This window comes from Salvia splendens, chromosome 3, assembly GCF_004379255.2.
Source record: "Salvia splendens isolate huo1 chromosome 3, SspV2, whole genome shotgun sequence".
In the NCBI taxonomy this organism is placed as follows: domain Eukaryota; kingdom Viridiplantae; phylum Streptophyta; class Magnoliopsida; order Lamiales; family Lamiaceae; genus Salvia; species Salvia splendens.
The window spans coordinates 7,874,803-7,895,573 of NC_056034.1; the positions used below are offsets into that span (position 1 = coordinate 7,874,803).

The 20,771-nt window shown below is 40.7% G+C and overlaps 1 protein-coding gene across 1 annotated transcript; it reads right to left on the reverse strand.

The window, feature by feature from the left end:
• Positions 1 to 7,177: 7,177 nt before the first annotated feature.
• LOC121794691 (protein IQ-DOMAIN 17-like) lies at positions 7,178 to 10,358 on the reverse strand. The gene is made up of 4 exons (XM_042192970.1): positions 9,871 to 10,358; positions 8,477 to 8,668; positions 8,259 to 8,327; positions 7,178 to 8,156 (listed from the first exon to the last, which is right to left on the reverse strand). The coding sequence occupies exons 1-4, from the start codon at positions 10,231 to 10,233 to the stop codon at positions 7,449 to 7,451; spliced, it is 1,332 nt and encodes a 443-aa protein (XP_042048904.1). The 5' UTR covers positions 10,234 to 10,358; the 3' UTR covers positions 7,178 to 7,448.
• Between the last annotated feature and the right edge of the window lie 10,413 nt (positions 10,359 to 20,771).

The following is a 20,771-nucleotide window of genomic DNA, read 5'->3' on the forward strand; positions in this document are numbered from 1 at the left end:
ATTATTCACTTTATTTAAACACTTTAGCAAAAAGACACATTAAATATATAAAATTAAAAGGGTGATTTATACGATTATGATAAATGGTTTAAGTAAGCCATCGATTCCTACTTCTTATTCATAGCTCCCGAACCATACGAACCAAATTTCTATCTTTTTCATTTTTTTTTTCTCCTTTCCTACCCATCGACTCTAAATCAGTATCATCTTTTTTTCGATACCTCCCTCTCCTTTATATATAAATTCTCCAAGTCGGCTAAACCAATGGTGAGAAAATATATGCTGTATACTTTTGAGTAAAAAGGGTACTATTAAATAAAAATATTATTGCATGGGTGATACGTGCATACAACACGCATACACCCAATTGTATACGTGTAGTTGTATCCTTTTCTTTATTATTGCTATACATACATTTTCCTCCTTTACTATTCTATTTAGAATTATTTTATCTACTACTAAATTCATTTGGTACTTATCTATTTATAATATTGTATTAAATTAATAATCACTATGTTCAAATACATATTCGTACCTATATATACTTTCATGCACAATAATACCATGCAAATACACGCATTATACACATAGTACTTAAATTAACTATTTAATATTTTAAGCATTATATATGCATTATACACATTTTATATATATATATATATATATATATATATATATATATGGTCATGATAATATACAAACTCCCTAAGATACAAACTATGCAAACTATAATCTCATCCATTAAGTATATTTAATCAACGGTTGTAATTTATGGTCTCTACACATGTCAACACAGCTTATAAAATCGGTCACCAAGGGTTACTTTTGGGACAAAAATTATAAGCTGAAATCACAAAATCCGTTTAGATTAAGCAATCCCAATAATGTCGGCTATTCATTGCACCTCTCATTTATCACGTCTTCCCCTCTCTCTTCCATTCCATCAATTAAGCATGTTCAACGCTCCACCCATTAAACACGTCTCACCTCTCCAATTTCCTCCATTCCACCGTTTCGAATTTGTACCCTACGCAATCGCCGTTCTTCAAGGATCGCGTTGACATGAGTTCTGCGAGGCGAGCGGGTCAAGCGGCTGGAGCGTCAGCCGGAGGTGAGGTTTCCGTTGAAAACCCCAATTTTCATCAACAATGGAAAATCATACATTTCCAATAATGTTAACACCAAATGTCAACAGCAAACTAATAATGTCAGCAACACACCTTCAGCAATGTCAACAACAAAAATAACAGGAGGAGCAACAACAAAATCAAAGCAGAATGTGATCAACACACCATCAACGATGTCAACAACAATGTAAACAACAACTCTAAAATCATTCGTTTGGCAACAATGACAACACCAACTCTAAAAATGTACATTTCCAATAATGTTAACACCAAATGTCAACATCAAATTAATAATGTCAGCAACACACCTTCAGCAATGTCAACAACAAAAATAACAGGAGGATCAACAACAAAATCAAAGCAGAATTGGAGTGAAATGAGGATGTATGTAACTGCCGGCAAAAAATATTTCCATATACACCCCCCGCTGACATAAATTGTACTGCCCGGTGACATCGAATTTGTAACCTCCTAACAGCCGTAGATTAGTTACAATGATGGTGTGTGATTAGAGTTTGTAGTTTGCATGATAAATGAGAGTTTGTATTTGATCACACCTCTATATATATATATATATATATATATATATATATATATATATATATATATATATATATATATATATATTATAGTATTTACTTTTAAAAACTTTGAAGAATCAAAACTATATATATAATATATTCTACTATATTGATTTGATCGTAACACTAAATAATACTCCATCCGTCCCTATATAGTAGAGGTATTTCATTTTGAGCACTCGTTTTGAAAAAATTATACTCCATAAATAGCTAAAGTGTAAAAAAAGTATAGTAAAAAAAGAGAGAATAATATAGTCAAGAGTCTTCTCTATATTATTTTTTCTCTTATTTTATATTTTTTCTATTTTAATTATTTATTATCATTTTTTTAAAACGAGTGCTCAAAATGAAACGCCTCTACTACAAAGGGATGGAGGGAGTATCCTTTATGATACCCGCTTAATATATCGATAATACAAATAACAATAATATATAAAATGATGATCAAATATTTTAATAAAATATTTTAAAATCCAAACAATCTTTTTCATTCTCTTAGTTATGAATGTCTTACATAGACGCGAATATAATTACTAAACGAGAAATATATAGGAGTAGTTTAGAAATAAATCTTTATACGTTAATCAAATCTTTTTGACATATAATATTTGAGTAATGTTTCAATTTTTTTTGATAAATTTTAGAAGTAAACCTTGTGAACATAAATAATTTTAAGTAAAAATTCAATTATTTTTATAAAATAAAAATTTTATATTTTATTATTATATATAAATGCTATAGAACTTTGTAATTGTTTTAATAAAACGAAAATATGAAAAAAGGTAAACAAATTGTTTCAACAAAATAAAACAGAAAAAAAATTGAATTAAGTAGAACTTGCAATTGTTACACACAACAGGGGGGGGGGGGGGGAATGGTAAAGAAATCAAAACAGAAAAAAGAAATATAAATTGTGCAGTAGGAGGTTTGAACCCTGTACCTCTCCCTTGAAACTAGCTAGCTAAACCACTGGACCATCGATAGTATTAATATGTCTCAATACATTGTACTTATGCTATTTTTGGCGGTACAGCCGTACCTCTGTTCTAACATGGATCCGCCATTGTGTGGCACCCGAGGGAAGGGACGAAGATTTGGAGGTGAACGAGCAGACAGGAACACCGACAGTGGCGCGCGAAGAAGTAGATCAAGTAGGAGAGACAAGGAAGCCGAAGGACCTGCACAAACAAAATACTTGGAAACTCGACAGATACCAAGACTATGTCTCACGTTGACTTAGTTCTTTTAAATATCTTACGTTATTTCTTTTTGAACTATTTTAATTAAAGTATTTCGAGTCAAACATAATTATAAGCTCTGCTTCGGACTTTCTTTGTTGCCTTGTTGGTTCTTTCCCGAGATACTTAGGAGGTCAAACCAACCCTAGAGTCCTTAGTTATTATAAATAGGGATTCCGTGCATTGTGATCAATGTTAATACAACAGAATTTACCTAATTTTTCTGCTCTTTCTATCTTCGCTAGCTATTTCCGCCGCCCTAACCCTAGCTGGGCGACACACGGTTGCTCGACGGGAAGATTTCCCGCGAATGTACCTTCTATCCTCCGGTGATCCCTCGCCGCCAAACCCCGATACGAGTAAGCTCGTATCAGAAACCTTAATCAAACCTTGTTTTCATATCAGACCGAAACCTTAATCAAGCCTTTTTTTTCAGAAGGAAGCCATAATCAAACTTTTTTTTATAAGAAAATCCCAATTAAACTGACCTTTTATTCATAGAAAGGAAACCTTAATCAATTGAACATTATAAATCAAGGTTTCTCAACAGTCCAATCATAATTAATCTTCCCCAAACTACTGGGAGGGGTTTTTAGTTGATGGCCGGTGGCCGGTGGCCGGTTTGGCTTAACTTAATGAGCCACATAATCAAAATATAACGTGATTACTTTAATCTAACATGATGTTAATAAATCAACCAAAATATCTGCATGACTTATCTAATCCTTAAGTGGAATAACTTGATACCACCTCTGTCCATAAAAAATATTTTTTTTTATATTAGTCGCTCTATTAATTATGATTAGTTTATTTTTAATGACTTTAATTGTATTTTCTACTAATAATATTTCAACCATTTTCTCTCTTTATTTTTTTATATTAAAATATTGGCCATCTGAAATTTAAAACTATTTTTGATAATATAAATGGAGTTAAAAGCCATGCAAATTGAAATGTAGCACACAACTCACATTGTGCACCAACCAAATGAATCCACCAAATATAATGGAAAGCAATTCCAGTAAATGAAAACAAAAATATGAAGGTTGAAAAAATGATGCAATTAATTAGGCATATGGCAGTGGGAATGGGGTGATAGTAATGCTACCGGCAATTCCGGCGGATTCGTCGACGGACTGCAGCACAGTGACGGCGTTGGTATCGTCGTGCTCGAGCTTCGTGAAGGACGGGACGCCCGATCCGATGCCCGGATCCCCCTCAACAACGTCGCTGACTCAGCCGACAACCGCCGCAGCGTCTGCCGCTGCTTGATGGACTTGATTACCCAAAACAACCCTAACGCCACCGCAATCGCCACCTTGCCTGGTTTCTGCGGTGTTTCTCTCGGATTCACGCCATTGATCCTAATACCGACTGCGAATAGTACTCTCTCTCTCTCTCTCCCTCTCGATCTCGATTTGCTGTTAATTAATTAGTATCATAGTATGTGTGTGTAATGAAATTCAATTTTGTGTAGCATCGACCAATTTGCTGAGCTTGAAGGAAGGTGATGGCAATGCTGTGGATGGATGCACGGAAACTGCAAATATGTTTTCTATTTTTTTTTCTTATTTCAAAAATGGGAATAATGTATCGAGTTTTCAATTTTTAGTGGAGTATAGAAATAAAATGCGCTAAGTAACTTGAATTCGAATGTACCAGGGGTAGGTAGTATTTTACAATCTATTCAAATATTTAGATTTTCTAATTTGGGCTAATAGCCAAAAATTACTACTTACCAATTTTTGATATATCAGTTAACGTTTTTATCACAAACTTTAAAATACACAATCTTAAATTTGCTGGAAAATTTAATCGTGGGAAAATTTCTAATAAATTAGTAAAAGTTTGTGGGAAATTCACTAATAAGTTAGAATTCGTTATAAAAACATGAATTGAACAAAACATAGTGTATTTTTTGGATATTAAGTATTAACTCTTATAATTTCAACAATCATGCGTTGTAGTAATTCATAAGAAAGATGAATCTGAGAGAGTGTAACTGTAAATACTAAATAGTAACACAGACGTAATAGATAACTCCTTATTCATTTGAGTATTTCACCTTATGAGCATGTGACAGAATATAAAAAACCATCCCGTGAGCTAATAATTCAAGACATTTCACTTTCAAGGAATGACAAATCTCATCCCTTAAAAAAAGTAAAAAAGACAAAGGAATGAACGACTTGTCTTTTTGAAATTTGGTTCCATGTCTTTTTAGCAATTGTTGTTTAATGGAGGAAAATAGATGGGAGATTTGAATTGTATAGTAGTATATAAAAACTAGAAAATGGGATTTCATTCTATAGAGTGAATTTTTCCAACGACCTCCTAAATAGGCACGGTAAATTTCAAGAAAAAAACTCGCACTGTCCAAAACAATTTGATGGAATTTTGAATTTAAATTTACTATCTATTTGTGGGGTATCTATTATCATATTTTAGCTTATTGTTATAATTGTCATTGACATCATCATAGATTGTTACTCAAGTCAAAAGTGATATTTTGCGTGATTGAAGCAATTAGTAGAGGTGCCTACGATTTCCGGTTCGGGTTCGCCGAACCGTGATAATTTTTACGAACCGGAATCATCGTATTTGGGACAGCGGGCCGGTTCCGGCTCAAGATTTTTTACGAACCGAAACTGTCACCGAACCGCCGGTTAACCGGCGGTTTCACGGTTCCGGCGAGGTATCCGAGGCGTCAGCCGTTGGCAGCTTTTTCAGGCGGTTTTTTTACGGGAACCGACAAAAAACGGAGGTTAACTGTGAAACCGGCGGTTTTCCGGCAATTCCGCCGGTTTTACCCCAAAACCGCCGGTTTCGACCGATTTTCAAAAAAATTTATTCTGATTTTGAATTCAAATTGATCCATTTTCCCCCCATTTTTGAGATCTCCAGCGATCGGATCTACTAGCTTTTCGAATTGAGTGTCGCCTTTGGGTGGTGGCGCCGCCCGCAGCCTCTTGCATTTTCTCTTCTCACTTCCTACACTGGACATAGCTAAGATTGAGCAAATAAAATAAGGATTGTGAAGGGAATGGTGGTTTGAAAAAGTGAAGAAGGTGAGTGTAGTTCAGAATCGGCTGAATTTAAGTAATGAAACGACTGTATTTATGGTGACAGATATGAGAGGGGAATCGGTAATGTATCTTTTTAAAATGATCGTTGATAAAAAAAATCAATTTAACCTGCGGTTATAACCGGAACCGGCGGTTCGGATTTGACTATTTGATTTGGATTTATGAGACAAGACAACACTGGTAAAACGTAAAAGCAACCTTACGTATCTATTCTTGGGAACTGATCGGCTATCGAGAGTGATGGTGAAGACTTTTCCACCGATGACGATGTCGGAAGCGAGGGCGCTCAACAATATCAATGACGGGGGGGGAGGGGCGGTGAATGGCGAGCACGGCCGACCAAAAAGGTAAGCAAGGTAAGAGAACTACGTGAGCTTTGATTCCTCAATAAAACTGTGGATACGTAGGCAACTCAACTTAAATTTGAAAAGTTTAACTTTGAAAGTTTAAGTTGGGCTCAAGCCCTTTTCAATTTTTTCCTTTTTCCCCCTATTTCATGTTTTTTTATTTATGTTCCGATGACACTTGTAAATTATATCACATTTTTGTATGCTTGTATATGTATTGTAAATTGTAATGTATCGTTGTCCGTTACGACTCAAATTCAATAAAATTGATATGATTTTCACTTTATTCGTCTTATTTCAATTTAAATTATCCACTGTCTTGTTCCAATTTATTGTATAAGTCCAAATTTTAAATTATATAGCAAAAAAAAACCCGCCAAAACCGTGAGAACTTCCGAAAACCGGCGGTTCAGAAACGGAACCGTGAAATAGCCTCACGGTTCGATTCCGGTTCCGCCTTTCTCAAAACCGGAACCAGAACCAGAACCGCCGGTTTACGAACCGTGGGCACCTCTAGTAATTAGTAATCCATGTGATCACAACCTTTGTGACTTACTGTTCGGAACCGCCGGTTCGTAAACCGTTGGCACCTCTAGTAATTAGTAATCCAAGTGATCACAGCCTTTGTGACTTACTCCATTTTATTTTAAATATTCAATTTTGAAATCCTTATCCACTTCACTACCTTTTGTAGCATGCCAATTGAGAGAGTAAGAGAGAACATTCATCAAATCACAAATCATAATACAGCAAATTATCAATCTTCTACAATAGTATGTTATAAACAACAGCACAAAATACAAATCAAATATGTGCGATATTGTTTATTATGGTTGGAAATAAACACAAGAGCTCAATCTATTCTTACAAACAATTTCTGATCACAAACAAAACACACTTACAAAGCCAACTTCAAGAAACAAGAAAATCATGGGCTCTTTTCTCCAAACGACTACTCCTTAGTTCTTACCATAAGTTCTACCAACAATTTCATGGCCTGCAATATGTGAATCTTCTGCGCACACTGACTTTTATGATGTAGCTCAGACAAAAATAATGGCAAAGAAATTTATCTGTAGGCCCTACGACCGAAGCCAGCATCGTTTCTGGGAGTCCCCGGCCTCTTTAAAAGACCAGAGTACATATATGTGTTGCTAAATGCAGATCCCCTTTCTGAGATAGCGTCCATATTCCAAGGATCACAGCCATGTGTAGCGTTCAAGGCGAGCTCCTCCTGCTGTGTTGTTCTCTGCTTGGGCGCGCTATGAGACCTGACTTTAGCCCGAGATGACTCGGTATTTGCCATGTAACTGGGGTGACTAAGATAATCACCAAAAACACTTCTTGAGCACTCGCTCCGAGCAGGAGTGAACGGGCCCCTTAGGTTGCTGGTTCGTCTGGACGAAGCTGAGTGTACTCTCGGGCTGTTGTCAGCAGTCCTTGCTTCCTCGGATGATATACTAGGATTCGGTTTTTGAAGCTTTGAGAAAACTCTCTTTGAATAGTCATGTCCTAAGTCATTATTCTTCCATGCTGAGAAATTGTGGGAGTTAGGAATTGCTCTGTTGTCACCACTGGTTTTCTGGCGTGGCTTCCATGTATCTATCTCCAGTATCTTGTCATTTCTCTCATCATCAGCATTCCCACTCTCTAGGGAGGCCTCATCATGGAGGTTGTTCTGCGCGTTTTGTTCCATCCAGTGATTTAACCATCTTGAACCTTGATGTGGCTTCTCTTTGTTGACATTGTTGCCAATATGTGATCTTGAATGCTGTTGCTGCAATTTCAGGAAGCCACGAGGCACAATAAACGAATGTTCTTTGCTTGATTTCTTTAATATCGTGAGTAAGTAGAATCGGGATTATCATCAGTAAACTACCTTAAGAAGAGATCCACCATGTTTCAAAGTATTTGACCTCTCTGCGTTTTTTCCGATGCTTCCCATGCCCTGCAAGTATTTTGAACACAAGAACAGAATGTTAATGAACAGCACACTCCGAGTCATAGAAGTCCATTAATGCAGATGTCTTTTGCAACTCACTAATTCTTGAACTGAACAAAACATGCCCATACTTAAGCACTGAAAAGTAGACTCACTGTATGACTAGAACTACAGAAGAAGTTAATTCTGGCATCTGTGTAAGATCGATGTGCAGAGGCTCGAGCCTGGATCTTGGCCATTGTTTGCATGCGGTAGAGCATATCTGCGCTTTGCTTTCTCACGATGTGCCCTCTCACCAGGGCTTGAAGCTTAACTAATCCCTTAAGGGCCTTCAACGCTCTCTTAGCCTACAAACAAGCATTAGACATCATACCTTCTTTGCTTTGTCGTACGACAAATATGACATAAATAATTTGTAAACAACTAACAAGAATTGACCTTATAGATGCTTAAAAAGATAGTAACCACAATAAAGCAACAGAGTTAAGCCAAACCCTTATGAATCAAGTATTTTCAGGACCGTATATCATGCTGACCACCAGGTCTTTACAAGAAATTCTTAAGATTTTCATAACAAGATCCTCGAGATGTATCTAGTAAACAGTCTTAGTCAATTCAATAAGCAGCAGCAACTGTTTAGATCAAGTGATAGTCCATTGTTGCGTCATTCTACTTAAAATTGGTCACTAATGACATCTAAGTCCCACTCGCCACTGTTTTACACGCACAAAGGTAAGAAAACTTGAGATTCAAAATAGTCGGTCGTTAACTGGTAAGCAGAAAGAATGCTACCAAAACTGTAAAGTTGTTTCGCATGCGCACAGAAAAAGTTCAACTTCACATGTTATGCATCACATGGTTGTTATCCTAAAAACTATCTTTCATGTCTCATACTGGCCAAATAAAAGGACATGTACAAACTTCCCATCAAAGTAAAACACAAAAGCCCCTATTCCATTACCAAAGGATAAACCACAGACAATAATAGGCATCTAAAACTCCCAAAAGAAAAAAAGGAAATATTCATCACAGCTCAGAATTGCTGCAACATCTGTGTTATAAGACAAAGGAACTAATTGTTAGTGATTGTGAAATGTCACAGCCACTAGCTTGGCGGAATTGAGTCCCTCCTTTCCTCTACCACTCCTTTACTTGATGACTTATAACATCAACTAGTACTTCCCCCAAAATCACATACCATATTTGTTTATTAGAGGTGAAAGTCGAAGAGCATCTACTAATATGGGCATGTTGTCAGCATGTGTGAATCGAACTAGTTGTATATGATTTGCTGTCATTCCCCACAAAATATATATGACTGCATCACATAATCCAAGAAACGGAAGAGGGACTCTCATCCCCCCAAACTTCCTGGCCACAAATTGAAGTCCATAACCACAACTCACTTAAAGCTTCCACCCTCTTCGGATTCATTTCCATAATCAAACAAATCACACACTTTTTAACTAAAAGAGAATACCAGAAACATAAATCGAGTAAAAGACACAATTTTTATAGTTGGTGATGAAAAAAAAGCAAAATTACGAACCAAATAAGCTCGGAAAGCAGACTGAATCTTGACTGCGGCCAATAGAGACCTCCGATCAGCAATGTTTGGGGCAGTTCTCCCACTCCCACTGCCGCTGGTCAACCGGACCACCTGAGCGGCGGCCTGGGCCGCAGCCAGCGCGGCCTCGGCGACTGCCGCCGTGGCGGCGGCCACCGCTATTGCATGCTTGTTGGCGTCGATTCCGTCAATGTAGGGACTGGCCAAGGGGTCCTCCCCGTAATTCTTGAAGTTGAGGGAAGCATCGAGGGAATCGGAGGGATTCCACTTACTCTTCTTGTTTCCCTTCGCCGGCGTCTTTTTGGAGGTGAAAAGCGAACGGAACCACCTAGCAGCCTTACCCATGGCGCATTATAGGAATTGGAGATGAAGAGATGGATTGAGGTTGAGATGCGGTGAGCATTTTGGTGGAGAGGGCATAGGAATTTGGATGAGAAGATCAATCGGTGGTATTTAATGAAGTGGGGGAGGTTTAAACTTTTTGACAGAGAGGGAGAGACTGATGATCACGCGCGATGCTGGTGTAGTGGTCGTTGCTACTTATCCATGAAAATTGAAAGTGTGTGTGTTTTTTTTTAACTTGAAAGTTGGACTTTTTGGAGGTGAAAAAGTCCAGTGAGAACTCAATTTAATTTTGACTCTATTAAGTAAGGCGAAGAAATTTGTATAGAGTGTGATGGAGTACGTACTAAACAAGCCCAACAGCAGTAAAGCCCAAGAAAGAGTATCAGTTCGGCATGACTAAAGAGTTCAGTTCGGCACAACCAAAGAGTTCGGCCCCAGTCTACAGCTCGGTAAAAGCCAACCAATCAAACTCTGCTCTCAGGTCGGCATCAAGCTCTACTCTCAGATCGGCAAAAGCTGCTCGGCAATAATTCAGCAGTTCGGTCTCAGTATTCGACCGAACTGGGAGATAGTGGACTCATGCAGAACCTCCACGACCTCCACTACACCCACGATCTATTTAGTGGTGTCAAGCAGTCATTAACTCATGCAGGATAGTGGACCCATGCAAGATCGCCACGATCTCCACGACATCCACTACCTAGTAAATAGCTGCATGCCACGATCTTGGTCCTTTGTATAAATAGAACCTAGATCAGATAGATAGGGTTACATTCTCTCGATCTCTAGAGATAGAATACAAAATAGCAAGTCTGTATTGTAAGCTGTAGAAAACAGATCAAGCAATACAACTCTGCCCTCTTTTCTTCCCCGTGGACGTAGATTTACCTCAGTAAATCGAACCACGTAAATTCTCTGTGTCGTGATCTGCGTTTTTCCTGCATTCACTAACATCAAATTTTCGCGGAACCATCACTGGCGCCGTCTGTGGGAAACAGAGAACCAAATTTGTGATAAAGCGAATTTTTGACCCTTTTTCCACCCCAAAAAAATGCATACCAGATCACATAACACCCATAATACCGTTCGTGATAACCGTGAGGAAGCTAGTCCAGCTCGCAGGTCTGAAAAACGGCCTCGGGAGACATCTACCTCCGGTTCTCACGAAGAAGGAACAAGCCACTCCAGGAGTCATCGCACCGAGTCTTCCCAGCAGCCCGATTTAAATGAAGCTGTCAAGCTGTTCTTGGCCGAGAAGCAGGAGGAGTTCTTAACCTTCCTGCAGAAGAGCCAACAGCCGGAGAAGACAACGACGGATTCTCCCTCCTCATCCAGGCATGAAAGTCACTACCGCAGTAGTGACGTGTCTTCCAGGAGAAAGAATCCTCAACCCCGACATGTTCCTGTTCCTCCTCGGTACCGGAACCACAGGAGAACTCCATCTCCTCCGTACCGAAGAGATGTCGGGTTCGCCATGTACGGAGCATTAAAGACTCCGTTCTCGGACGATATCACCCGAACTCCTTTGCCGCGGAACTACCGAACTCCGTCGATAACCTATGACGGACTCGTGGATCCTCATGATTTCTTGGGACGCTATCAATATAACATGGCGAATCAGGGTCTCAACGAGGTCCACATGTGCAAGCTGTTCCCCGAGCTGCTCATCGGGAACGCCAGAAGGTGGTTCGACAGCCTTCCTCAAGGCAGCATTAGATCCTACCGAGATCTAATGGATGCTTTCCACAGGAGGTTCTTTCAGAAAGCGGAAGCCCGGATCACTTCGGCTCAGCTGCTTTCTATTCGTCAAGGTCGCGACGAAAAAATCAGCGACTTTATGACAAGATTCCACAAGGAATGCCTGCAAGTAGACGATCTCAACGATCTGCTTGTCATCTCGGCATTCCAAAATGGAATCCTGCCTGGAGCTCTCTACAGGAAGCTCGTTGAGTACGGTCCGCAGACAGCTCAGGAAATGTGGGACATTGTGGACCAGTACTCCCGGGCCGATGAGGCAGACCGTCGCAAACGGTCGTTAGACAGCTCATCGTCCCGAGGAGACAGAAGGAAGCCCGATCATAGCGATCAGGGGCATCCTCGCCGGACTCCATTTGAAAGAATTCAAAGGGCTCCGGTGCGAGACAGATTGGGACCCCGTCTCAACCCCGAGAAGCCGCCTGCTCAGTTCGTACCGCTGAACAAGTCAAGAGCGGAAATTTTCGAACTACATTCCGATATGTTCGAAAGACCAAAGCGGATGACGAAATCAGCCGTGCGGCGACCTCAGGATCAATATTGCTCCTTCCATCAAGCCCACGGACACGATACCGAGGAGTGCCGAGATTTGGCTGCAGGTATTGATGTTCTTGTGAAAACAGGAACGTTAAAAAAATACCAAAGCAAGCAGCCGAAAAAGAACAAAAGGCAGAGAGGTGCGAACTGCAATCCTCAGGATCCGAAAAGGCATGAGGATCCCGAAGACGACGACGAGCCGCAATATGATGGAGTAATCCAGACTATTGATGCTCTCCCTGCCGGGAAGACTAAGTCGTCCCTAAAAGCAGAACGCAGAGGTTCCAATCAAGAGGAGCCAACACATAAAAGGCTGAAGAAAGACGAAGTGATTACATTTTCAGATGCCGATCCCGTCCCAGCCATCTCTCCTCACCAAGACGCTATTGTCATTCAAGCCGGAGTGGCAAACAAACTGATCCACAGAGTATTTGTGGATACAGGAGCATCAGTCAGCATTCTTTTTAAAGAATGTTTCGATAAAATGGAAGTGGATCCAGCTCGGCTCAGTCCGGCTCCGCTTCCTCTGAAAAGTTTCGCCCAGGAGGACACCCGCCCGGAAGGTATTATCAGCCTTCCAATCACGGTGGGAAAAGCGCCTACAAGCTCCAATACGATGATCGAGTTCTTTGTGGTGAAAGCTCGGTCCCCGTACAACATCATCCTGGGGAGAGACTGGCTCAACACAGTTCGGGCCGTTTGCTCTACTTATCACCTCACCATCAAGATCCCTACTAAAGGAGGGATAGCGGTCATCCGAGGTGACCAAAAGAGAGCAAAGGAATGTCTACAAATTGCGCTTAGAAGTGCCGAGCAGTCAGATCGGCACCATCAAGCATAGCAATCACAGCAGCCGGAGTCAGAGACGATGACCGAAGTCATACCGGAGCCGAACTCGATGACAGTTCAGCTGTATGAAGACGATCCATCCAGAACGGTTAAGATCGGCTTCGCGGGAACGCCTCTACTTCGGGAAAAAACCATCCAGCTCCTCAAGGAGTATAAAGACGTCTTTGCATGGTCTCCGTTGGACATGACCGGAGTGCCCCCCGAGGTAATCACTCATCGGTTAAATATTGATCCTTCGGTCCGGCCGATAAAACAGAAGCAAAGACTCTTTGCGGCAGAACGAAGTCAAGTCATCCATGACGAAGTCCGTCAATTATTGAAGGCGGATGTGTTATTCGAAGTGAAGTATCCTTCGTGGGTGGCCAATCCTGTCATGATCAAGAAAAAGGAAGGAGGATGGCGGATGTGCATAGATTTCACCGATCTAAATAAGCATTGTCCCAAAGATTGCTATCCCCTTCCGAATATAGATAAAAAAGTAGAAGCTTTGATCGGCTTCGAAATTTTCTGTTTTCTTGATTTATACAAAGGATATCACCAAGTGTTGATGGATGAGAGTGACGCTCCGAAAACAGCTTTCATTACCGATTTCGGCATTTTCGCTTATAAAAAGATGCCATTCGGTTTAAAGAATGCCGGAGCCACTTATCAAAGGATGGTAGACAAGCTTTTCGGCACCTGATTGGAAAGGAGGTCGAAGTGTATGTTGACGATATAGTCGTCAAAAGCAAAAGCACTTCGGAGTACGAGCACAACCTTAAGTCCACTCTCAACGTGCTCAAGAAAGCCAACCTCAAACTTAATCCCCAAAAGTGTACCTTTTTGGTAGATTCGGGAAAGTTTCTGGGTTGTTGGGTTTCAAAGGACGGACTCAAGGCAAACCCCTCAAAAGTTCAAGTCGTTCAGAACATGGCAATGCCGAAGTCCATACATGACGTGCAAAGGCTAACCGGATGTCTAGCCGCACTGAATCGATTCCTTTCCCAAGCAGCCGAAAAGCAACTGCCGTTCTTCAAGGTGTTGAAAAAGGCGCCAAAGTTCGAGTGGGGAGCCGAGCAGAAAAAGGCCTTTGACGAGCTCAAAAGTTATCTAGCCGAGCTTCCTATTCTCTCTGCTCCAACCGAAGCCGAAGTAATATTCTTATACTTAGCGGCATCCGATCAAACCATTAGCGCGGTGCTTGTACGAGAAGAAGGCCTAAAGCAGTTTCCCATCTACTTTACAAGCCGAGCATTAAGAGGTCCAGAAACAAGGTATCAACCTCTGGAAAAAATTGCTCTGGCATTAGTAAATGCAGCAAGGAGACTGCGGCCATACTTCTATGCTCACAAGGTATGCGTCTTAACCGATCTGCCTCTTCGGCAAGTTTTGACCAAGCCAGAAGCATCAGGCAGAATCGCCAAATGGGCCATAGAGCTGGGAGAACACTCAATCGAGTACCTACCTCGAAAAGCCATCAAGGGACAAGCCTTGGCAGATTTTCTTGCAGAGGCCAAGTTCGATCAAGCAATCCCTGTCATTGCCGAACAGAAAAATTCTGCCAATGCCGAACTAGCACAGCCCTTGGAATCCGAAGTAGAGCCGCCAGACTGCTGGAGCGGATTCGTAGATGGAGCTTCAAACAAGATGGGAAGTGGAGCTGGTATTTTACTCGTCGCTCCCGACGGACACGAGGTAACCTACTCACTTCGGTTCCTATTCCCCACTACTAATAATGAAGCCGAGTACGAAGCCCTCCTGGCCGGACTCCAGTTAGCGCAAAGTCTGCTCGTCAAATCTCTCAAAGTCCATTGTGATTCACAAGTCATAGTAAATCACATGTTGGGTACAAGTGAAGCCCGTGACGAGAGAATGAAGAAGTATTTGGACAAAGCGCAAAGCATCAGCCGAAGTTTCTCCTATTTTCGGATAATCCGCGTTCCCAGGGCGGAAAATAGCCGAGCAGATACCTTAAGTAAGTTGGCCTCAGATCCGAGCTCAAAGGCGGAAGAATTAATGCATCGAAGCATTGATGAAGCCGAGGTACATTCAGTGTCCAGCTCGCCGAACTGGATGACGCCAATCTTGCAGTATCTGGATCAAGGACAATTGCCCGAGGATAAGAGAGAAGCTCGGAAGATAACGTGCCGAGCACTCCGGTACGAACTTCATGAAGGAGTCCTCTTTAGAAAGTCTTACCTCCAGCCGTTATTGCGGTGCGTAGGACCAGAAGAGACGGACTACATCCTCAGAGAAGTTCATGAAGGATCGTGCGGCAGCCACATCGGAGCTAGAGCTTTAGCTAAAAAAGTTCTAAGATGGGGATATTACTGGCCAACCTTGGTACAAGAAGCAGTGCAGCTCGTCAAGACATGCCCGAAGTGCCAAATCCATGCAAATATCCCAAGGATGCCGCAGACCGATCTATCCACTATGCAAAGCCCTTGGCCTTTCATGCAATGGGGCATAGACATAGTGGGACCACTTCCTCAAGCTCCTCGGCAAATGAAATTCCTAATCGTTGCCGTGGACTACTTCACGAAGTGGGTGGAAGCTGAACCATTAGCTGCGATAACGAGCTCAAAGGCATTGGACTTCGTCTGGAAGAACATAGTGTGCCGATTTGGCATACCCCACATCCTCATCTCGGATAACGGGACTCAGTTCACCGACAAGACGTTCAAGAATTGGTGCCAAGAGCTGAATATTCAACAGCGGTTCACTTCGGTCTCTCATCCACAAGCAAACGGACAAACGGAGGTAACAAATCGTATCCTGGTGAAAGGGTTAAAAGCTCGGTTAGAACAAGCCAAAGGACAATGGGTAGAAAATCTCCCTCAAGTCCTATGGTCCTACCGAACTACACCCACAACCTCCAACGGTGAAACTCCGTACAGTCTGGTGTACGGCACTGAAGCCGTAATTCCGGTGGAGATCGGCGTACCCAGTCCCCGAACTCTAAATTTCTCCTCAGAAATGAATGACGACGGACTGAGAGCCGAGCTAGATCTTGCCGAAGAAAGAAGAGAATTGGCATGCATAAAAGCAGCCAAGTACAAGGAGCAAGTAACCCGGTATTACAACCAAAGGGTGAAGAAGCTACAATTTCAAGTGGGAGATCTCGTCTTGAGAAACAACGAAGTAAGCCGAGCAGAAAAGCTAGGCAAGCTCGAACCCACATGGGAAGGTCCGTATCGGGTGTCAGAAGTCCTCGGCAAAGGGTCTTACAAATTGGCTCACATGTCAGGAGAACAGGTACCCCGAACATGGCACATTTCCAACCTCAAAAAGTTCCATTTGTAAGAGACAGTCCGGTCAGTTAGTCTTGAGTCTTGTTCAGTCAATGTGCTTTATTTGGTTTACTTGGTCTTTATTTGTCTCTGTGCGTTTTGTCTATATGCGTTTTGTCTGTCTCTGTGCGTGTCGTCTCTTACAAATGTTACTGAGGTATCTTGTTCTTCGAAGGCTGATCCCCTTCTTAGAACATATACAAGCTAAACAATTGTGAGTCAAAGCTTCTACAGAAGATACAAGACCACAATTCAGCTTAAACAAGCACTTCGTCTGAAACGAGCTGCAATAAGCCAACGATTGTGAAGTCAAAGCTTCTAAAGAGGATACAAGACCACAATTCGGCTTAAAAATCAAGCACTTCGTCTGAAACGAGCTGCAACGAAAGTCCGATTCTCGCGATAAAACTTGCCTGAATTAGGACAAGGGAAAGTCCGATCCACGCGATAAAACTCGCCGAATTAGGACAAGGGAAAGTCCGATCCCCAAATTAGGACAACGGAAAGTCCGATCCGAGCGATAAAACTCGCCAAATTAGGACACAAGCTTAGTCCGGTCAAAGATGTTTATTTCATCAGACCAAAGACGAGTCCAGTCAAAGATGTTTATTTCATCAGACCAAAGACGAGTCCGGTCAAAGAAGAGTTCACTTCATAAGACCGAGGACAAACATCAACTTACCCCGTACCTTTATTCAGAATGCCGAACTAATTCACTTCGCTTTCCGGGGGGGGTAGTGATGGAGTACGTACTAAACAAGCCCAACAGCAGTAAAGCCCAAGAAAGAGTATCAGTTCGGCATGACTAAAGAGTTCAGTTCGGCACAACCAAAGAGTTCGGCCCCAGTCTACAGCTCGGTAAAAGCCAACCAATCAAACTCTGCTCTCAGGTCGGCATCAAGCTCTACTCTCAGATCGGCAAAAGCTGCTCGGCAATAATTCAGCAGTTCGGTCTCAGTATTCGACCGAACTGGGAGATAGTGGACTCATGCAGAACCTCCACGACCTCCACTACACCCACGATCTATTTAGTGGTGTCAAGCAGTCATTAACTCATGCAGGATAGTGGACCCATGCAAGATCGCCACGATCTCCACGACATCCACTACCTAGTAAATAGCTGCATGCCACGATCTTGGTCCTTTGTATAAATAGAACCTAGATCAGATAGATAGGGTTACATTCTCTCGATCTCTAGAGATAGAATACAAAATAGCAAGTCTGTATTGTAAGCTGTAGAAAACAGATCAAGCAATACAACTCTGCCCTCTTTTCTTCCCCGTGGACGTAGATTTACCTCAGTAAATCGAACCACGTAAATTCTCTGTGTCGTGATCTGCGTTTTTCCTGCATTCACTAACATCAAATTTTCGCGGAACCATCAGAGTGAACACAAACTTTTCCCACTGCTACATGCATTCATTTTTCTCGGTTGTTTCTTGGTATAGAGATCAACAATTTTTATACATGGACCAAGTTTTAATGCAAGGATTTAATAAATCGATATGAAAGTGCTAAAATTTTGGTATAAGTCAAAGTGCAAGTTAATGATATAACTATGTTAAGGACACAATAAAATGTGAGACTCAAAACAGAATTTTGCTACAAATTAAAATACTACTTTACTGTAGCCGAGTGAATTTGAATCGTATTCGCATAAAACTTTAGAGCATCTCCAATGCTGGCGGACGTCAAATAGCCGTCAAATAGCCTTCACACTGCCACATCATCAGCACTACAATTCTCCTGCCACATCAGCTTGCCACATCAACTGGACATCAAATAGCCATCAAATAGCCTTCATTGGGGGCCCACCCCGGCATCATCTGCATAGGGGGCTGCATGCCGGGTGCCCACCCCGGAATCATCTGCTGCCACGGGTACACGTTGTAGTACCCGCTCATTGGAGGCCAACCACCTCCCCCAGGAGCCGGGGAAGTATGGGACCCTGCCCCGGGAGTCGGGGGCGTCTGAGACCCTACACCGGGAGCCGGGGGAGTCTGAGACCATCCCCCGGGATTAACTGGAGTACCTTCGTAGTTGTTCTCCATTGCTCGTTATTGATCTTGTACAGAAAGTAAGGTAGAGAGAGAGTACTCGTTAAAACAAGTGGTGCGAATGAAAATGAGGTTCAACGCGCGTATATATTGTGTTTTGCGAAAAAAAAAAAAATATATTTAAATCCGACGCCGGTTTGGCGCCGATCCGGGAGCCACAATGGCGCCCGTGAGGATCGGCGTGGGAACCGGCGTCAGCGCGGGAATCGGCATGGCGACGCCGATTTTGACGCCGATTTCGCCCACGCCGGTTCCAATGGTTCGGCGTCAAACCGGCGTGGGCGAAAAATCGGCGCTCCGGTGGTGACGCCGACCATTGGAGATGCTCTTATATGAAAATGAAGTGCTCCAGATATCACTTCATGACTTTTGGACACAATACTTTATACTCCCAATATCTTAAGCTTATCTGGTCATGAGACGAAAAGATTAAATGATTTAAAAATAAAATAAAATAAAATAAAATAGCATCTCTTTTATTTACACAGTACGTAAACTATTGTTTTCTAGTAAGAGTACACTTTATACAGAAGTGTTGTGTTATCTTTGCTCTTAAATAAAAGAGTGAACTGCGCAAATAATTCCTCAATTATGTGTTTTATACGCAAATGATACTTAAACTTTAAAAATATCGTGGGTAGTCTCTGAATTAAGGTGTAATCACATTTTTTATACTTTTCACTATTCATCACAATTTTGCACCAAAAATGTCTCAAATGCATGAAGGGTATTTTTGGACTTTCATATCTAGGTATTGGATTTGATATTTTCTTTATATTTCTCTCTAATACTAAATATGATATTTTCTAGTTTGAGTACCTAAAATGATATTATTCACTTCACTTTTTCAATCACTTTATGTCATATCTTCTTTCTCTCTTTCTCTAACATTTTTAGGAAGTAAAAAATTAAAATAAAAAATTGTACTATGAAATTCTTAAATATATTAATTATAAAAATCAAAATTATAAATTTAATTATAAAAATAATTTGTGACAAAATTTAATTTTGATTTTGATTTGATTATTTTTTTAATATTAAAAATTATTTTTTTTAATTAAAACTAATCTTAATTTTTAATTAATTATAATATTTAATATTAAAAAATTAATCATAATCAAATTAAATTTAGCTAAAATTTATTTTGATAATTAAATTTATAATTTTAAATTTTATTCCATACATTTAAGAACTTCATAGTGCTTTTTTTATTTTAATTTTTTACTTCCTAAAATATCATTTTAGGTACTCAAACTATAAGAAAATATCATATTTAGTACTAGAGAGAAAGATAAAGAAAAAATCAAATCCAATACCTAGATATGAAAGTTCAAAAATGCCCTTCATGCCTTGGGGGCATTTTTTGTGCAAAATTGCGATGAATAGTGAAAAAGTATCAAAAATGTTATTACACCTTATTTCATGGACTACCCACGATATTTTTAAAGTTTAGGTACCGTTTACGTACAAAACGCATAGTTCATGGACCATTTGCGTACTTCACTCTAAAAATTATTTTTATGTGTCAAAATAACTTTAGTTTCTCGGTCAAGTCTCTATGATAAACCCAATTAGCCTGCGTGACTCATGAGGCTTTAGTTTGTAGTACTACAGTAGCATTTATTTATTGATTTTATATGAGAGCGAGGTTTTAACCGTTTCATTCTTTTTAACTAACAAATTGGTATTGCAAAAGGGCTTGTCAATTTAAATAAAGAAAAGAGGTGTTTTTCAAAACAATCGGTGAAGTAATCCATAATTAGATTGGTTGGCAAAAATCTTGCACTTGAAGAAGTACCAAGAGTGATGATGATTGGAACAAATAAATGGGATGATTATTCGGCATCAAGAAAACAATTTCACACGTTAAGAATTAGGTAGTAGTAATATTTTTTGGTGTTAAAAATGATTCCAATTTCCCACTCATCTCATCCACAGTAATAAAAGAAAGGTAATGGGCACACAAAACAGAAGACGTGACCCAAAGATGGGTAAAGCTAACAAGAGCCACTAGTCCTAGTAACCCATTGGCCCCACCCCCACCCCTACTTCATGAAAGTGAAATCACACA

Coding starts and splice junctions, on each gene's coding strand:
- LOC121794691 (XM_042192970.1), bottom strand. CDS start 10,233: ATGGGTAAGGCTGCTAGGTGGTTCCGTTCGCTTTTCACCTCCAAAAAG. Junction 8,669..9,870: donor CTGCTTTCCGAGCTTATTTG/GTTCGTAATTTT, acceptor GCTTGTTTGTAG/GCTAAGAGAGCGTTGAAGGC. Junction 8,328..8,476: donor TCTGTAGTTCTAGTCATACA/GTGAGTCTACTT, acceptor AAATACTTGCAG/GGCATGGGAAGCATCGGAAA.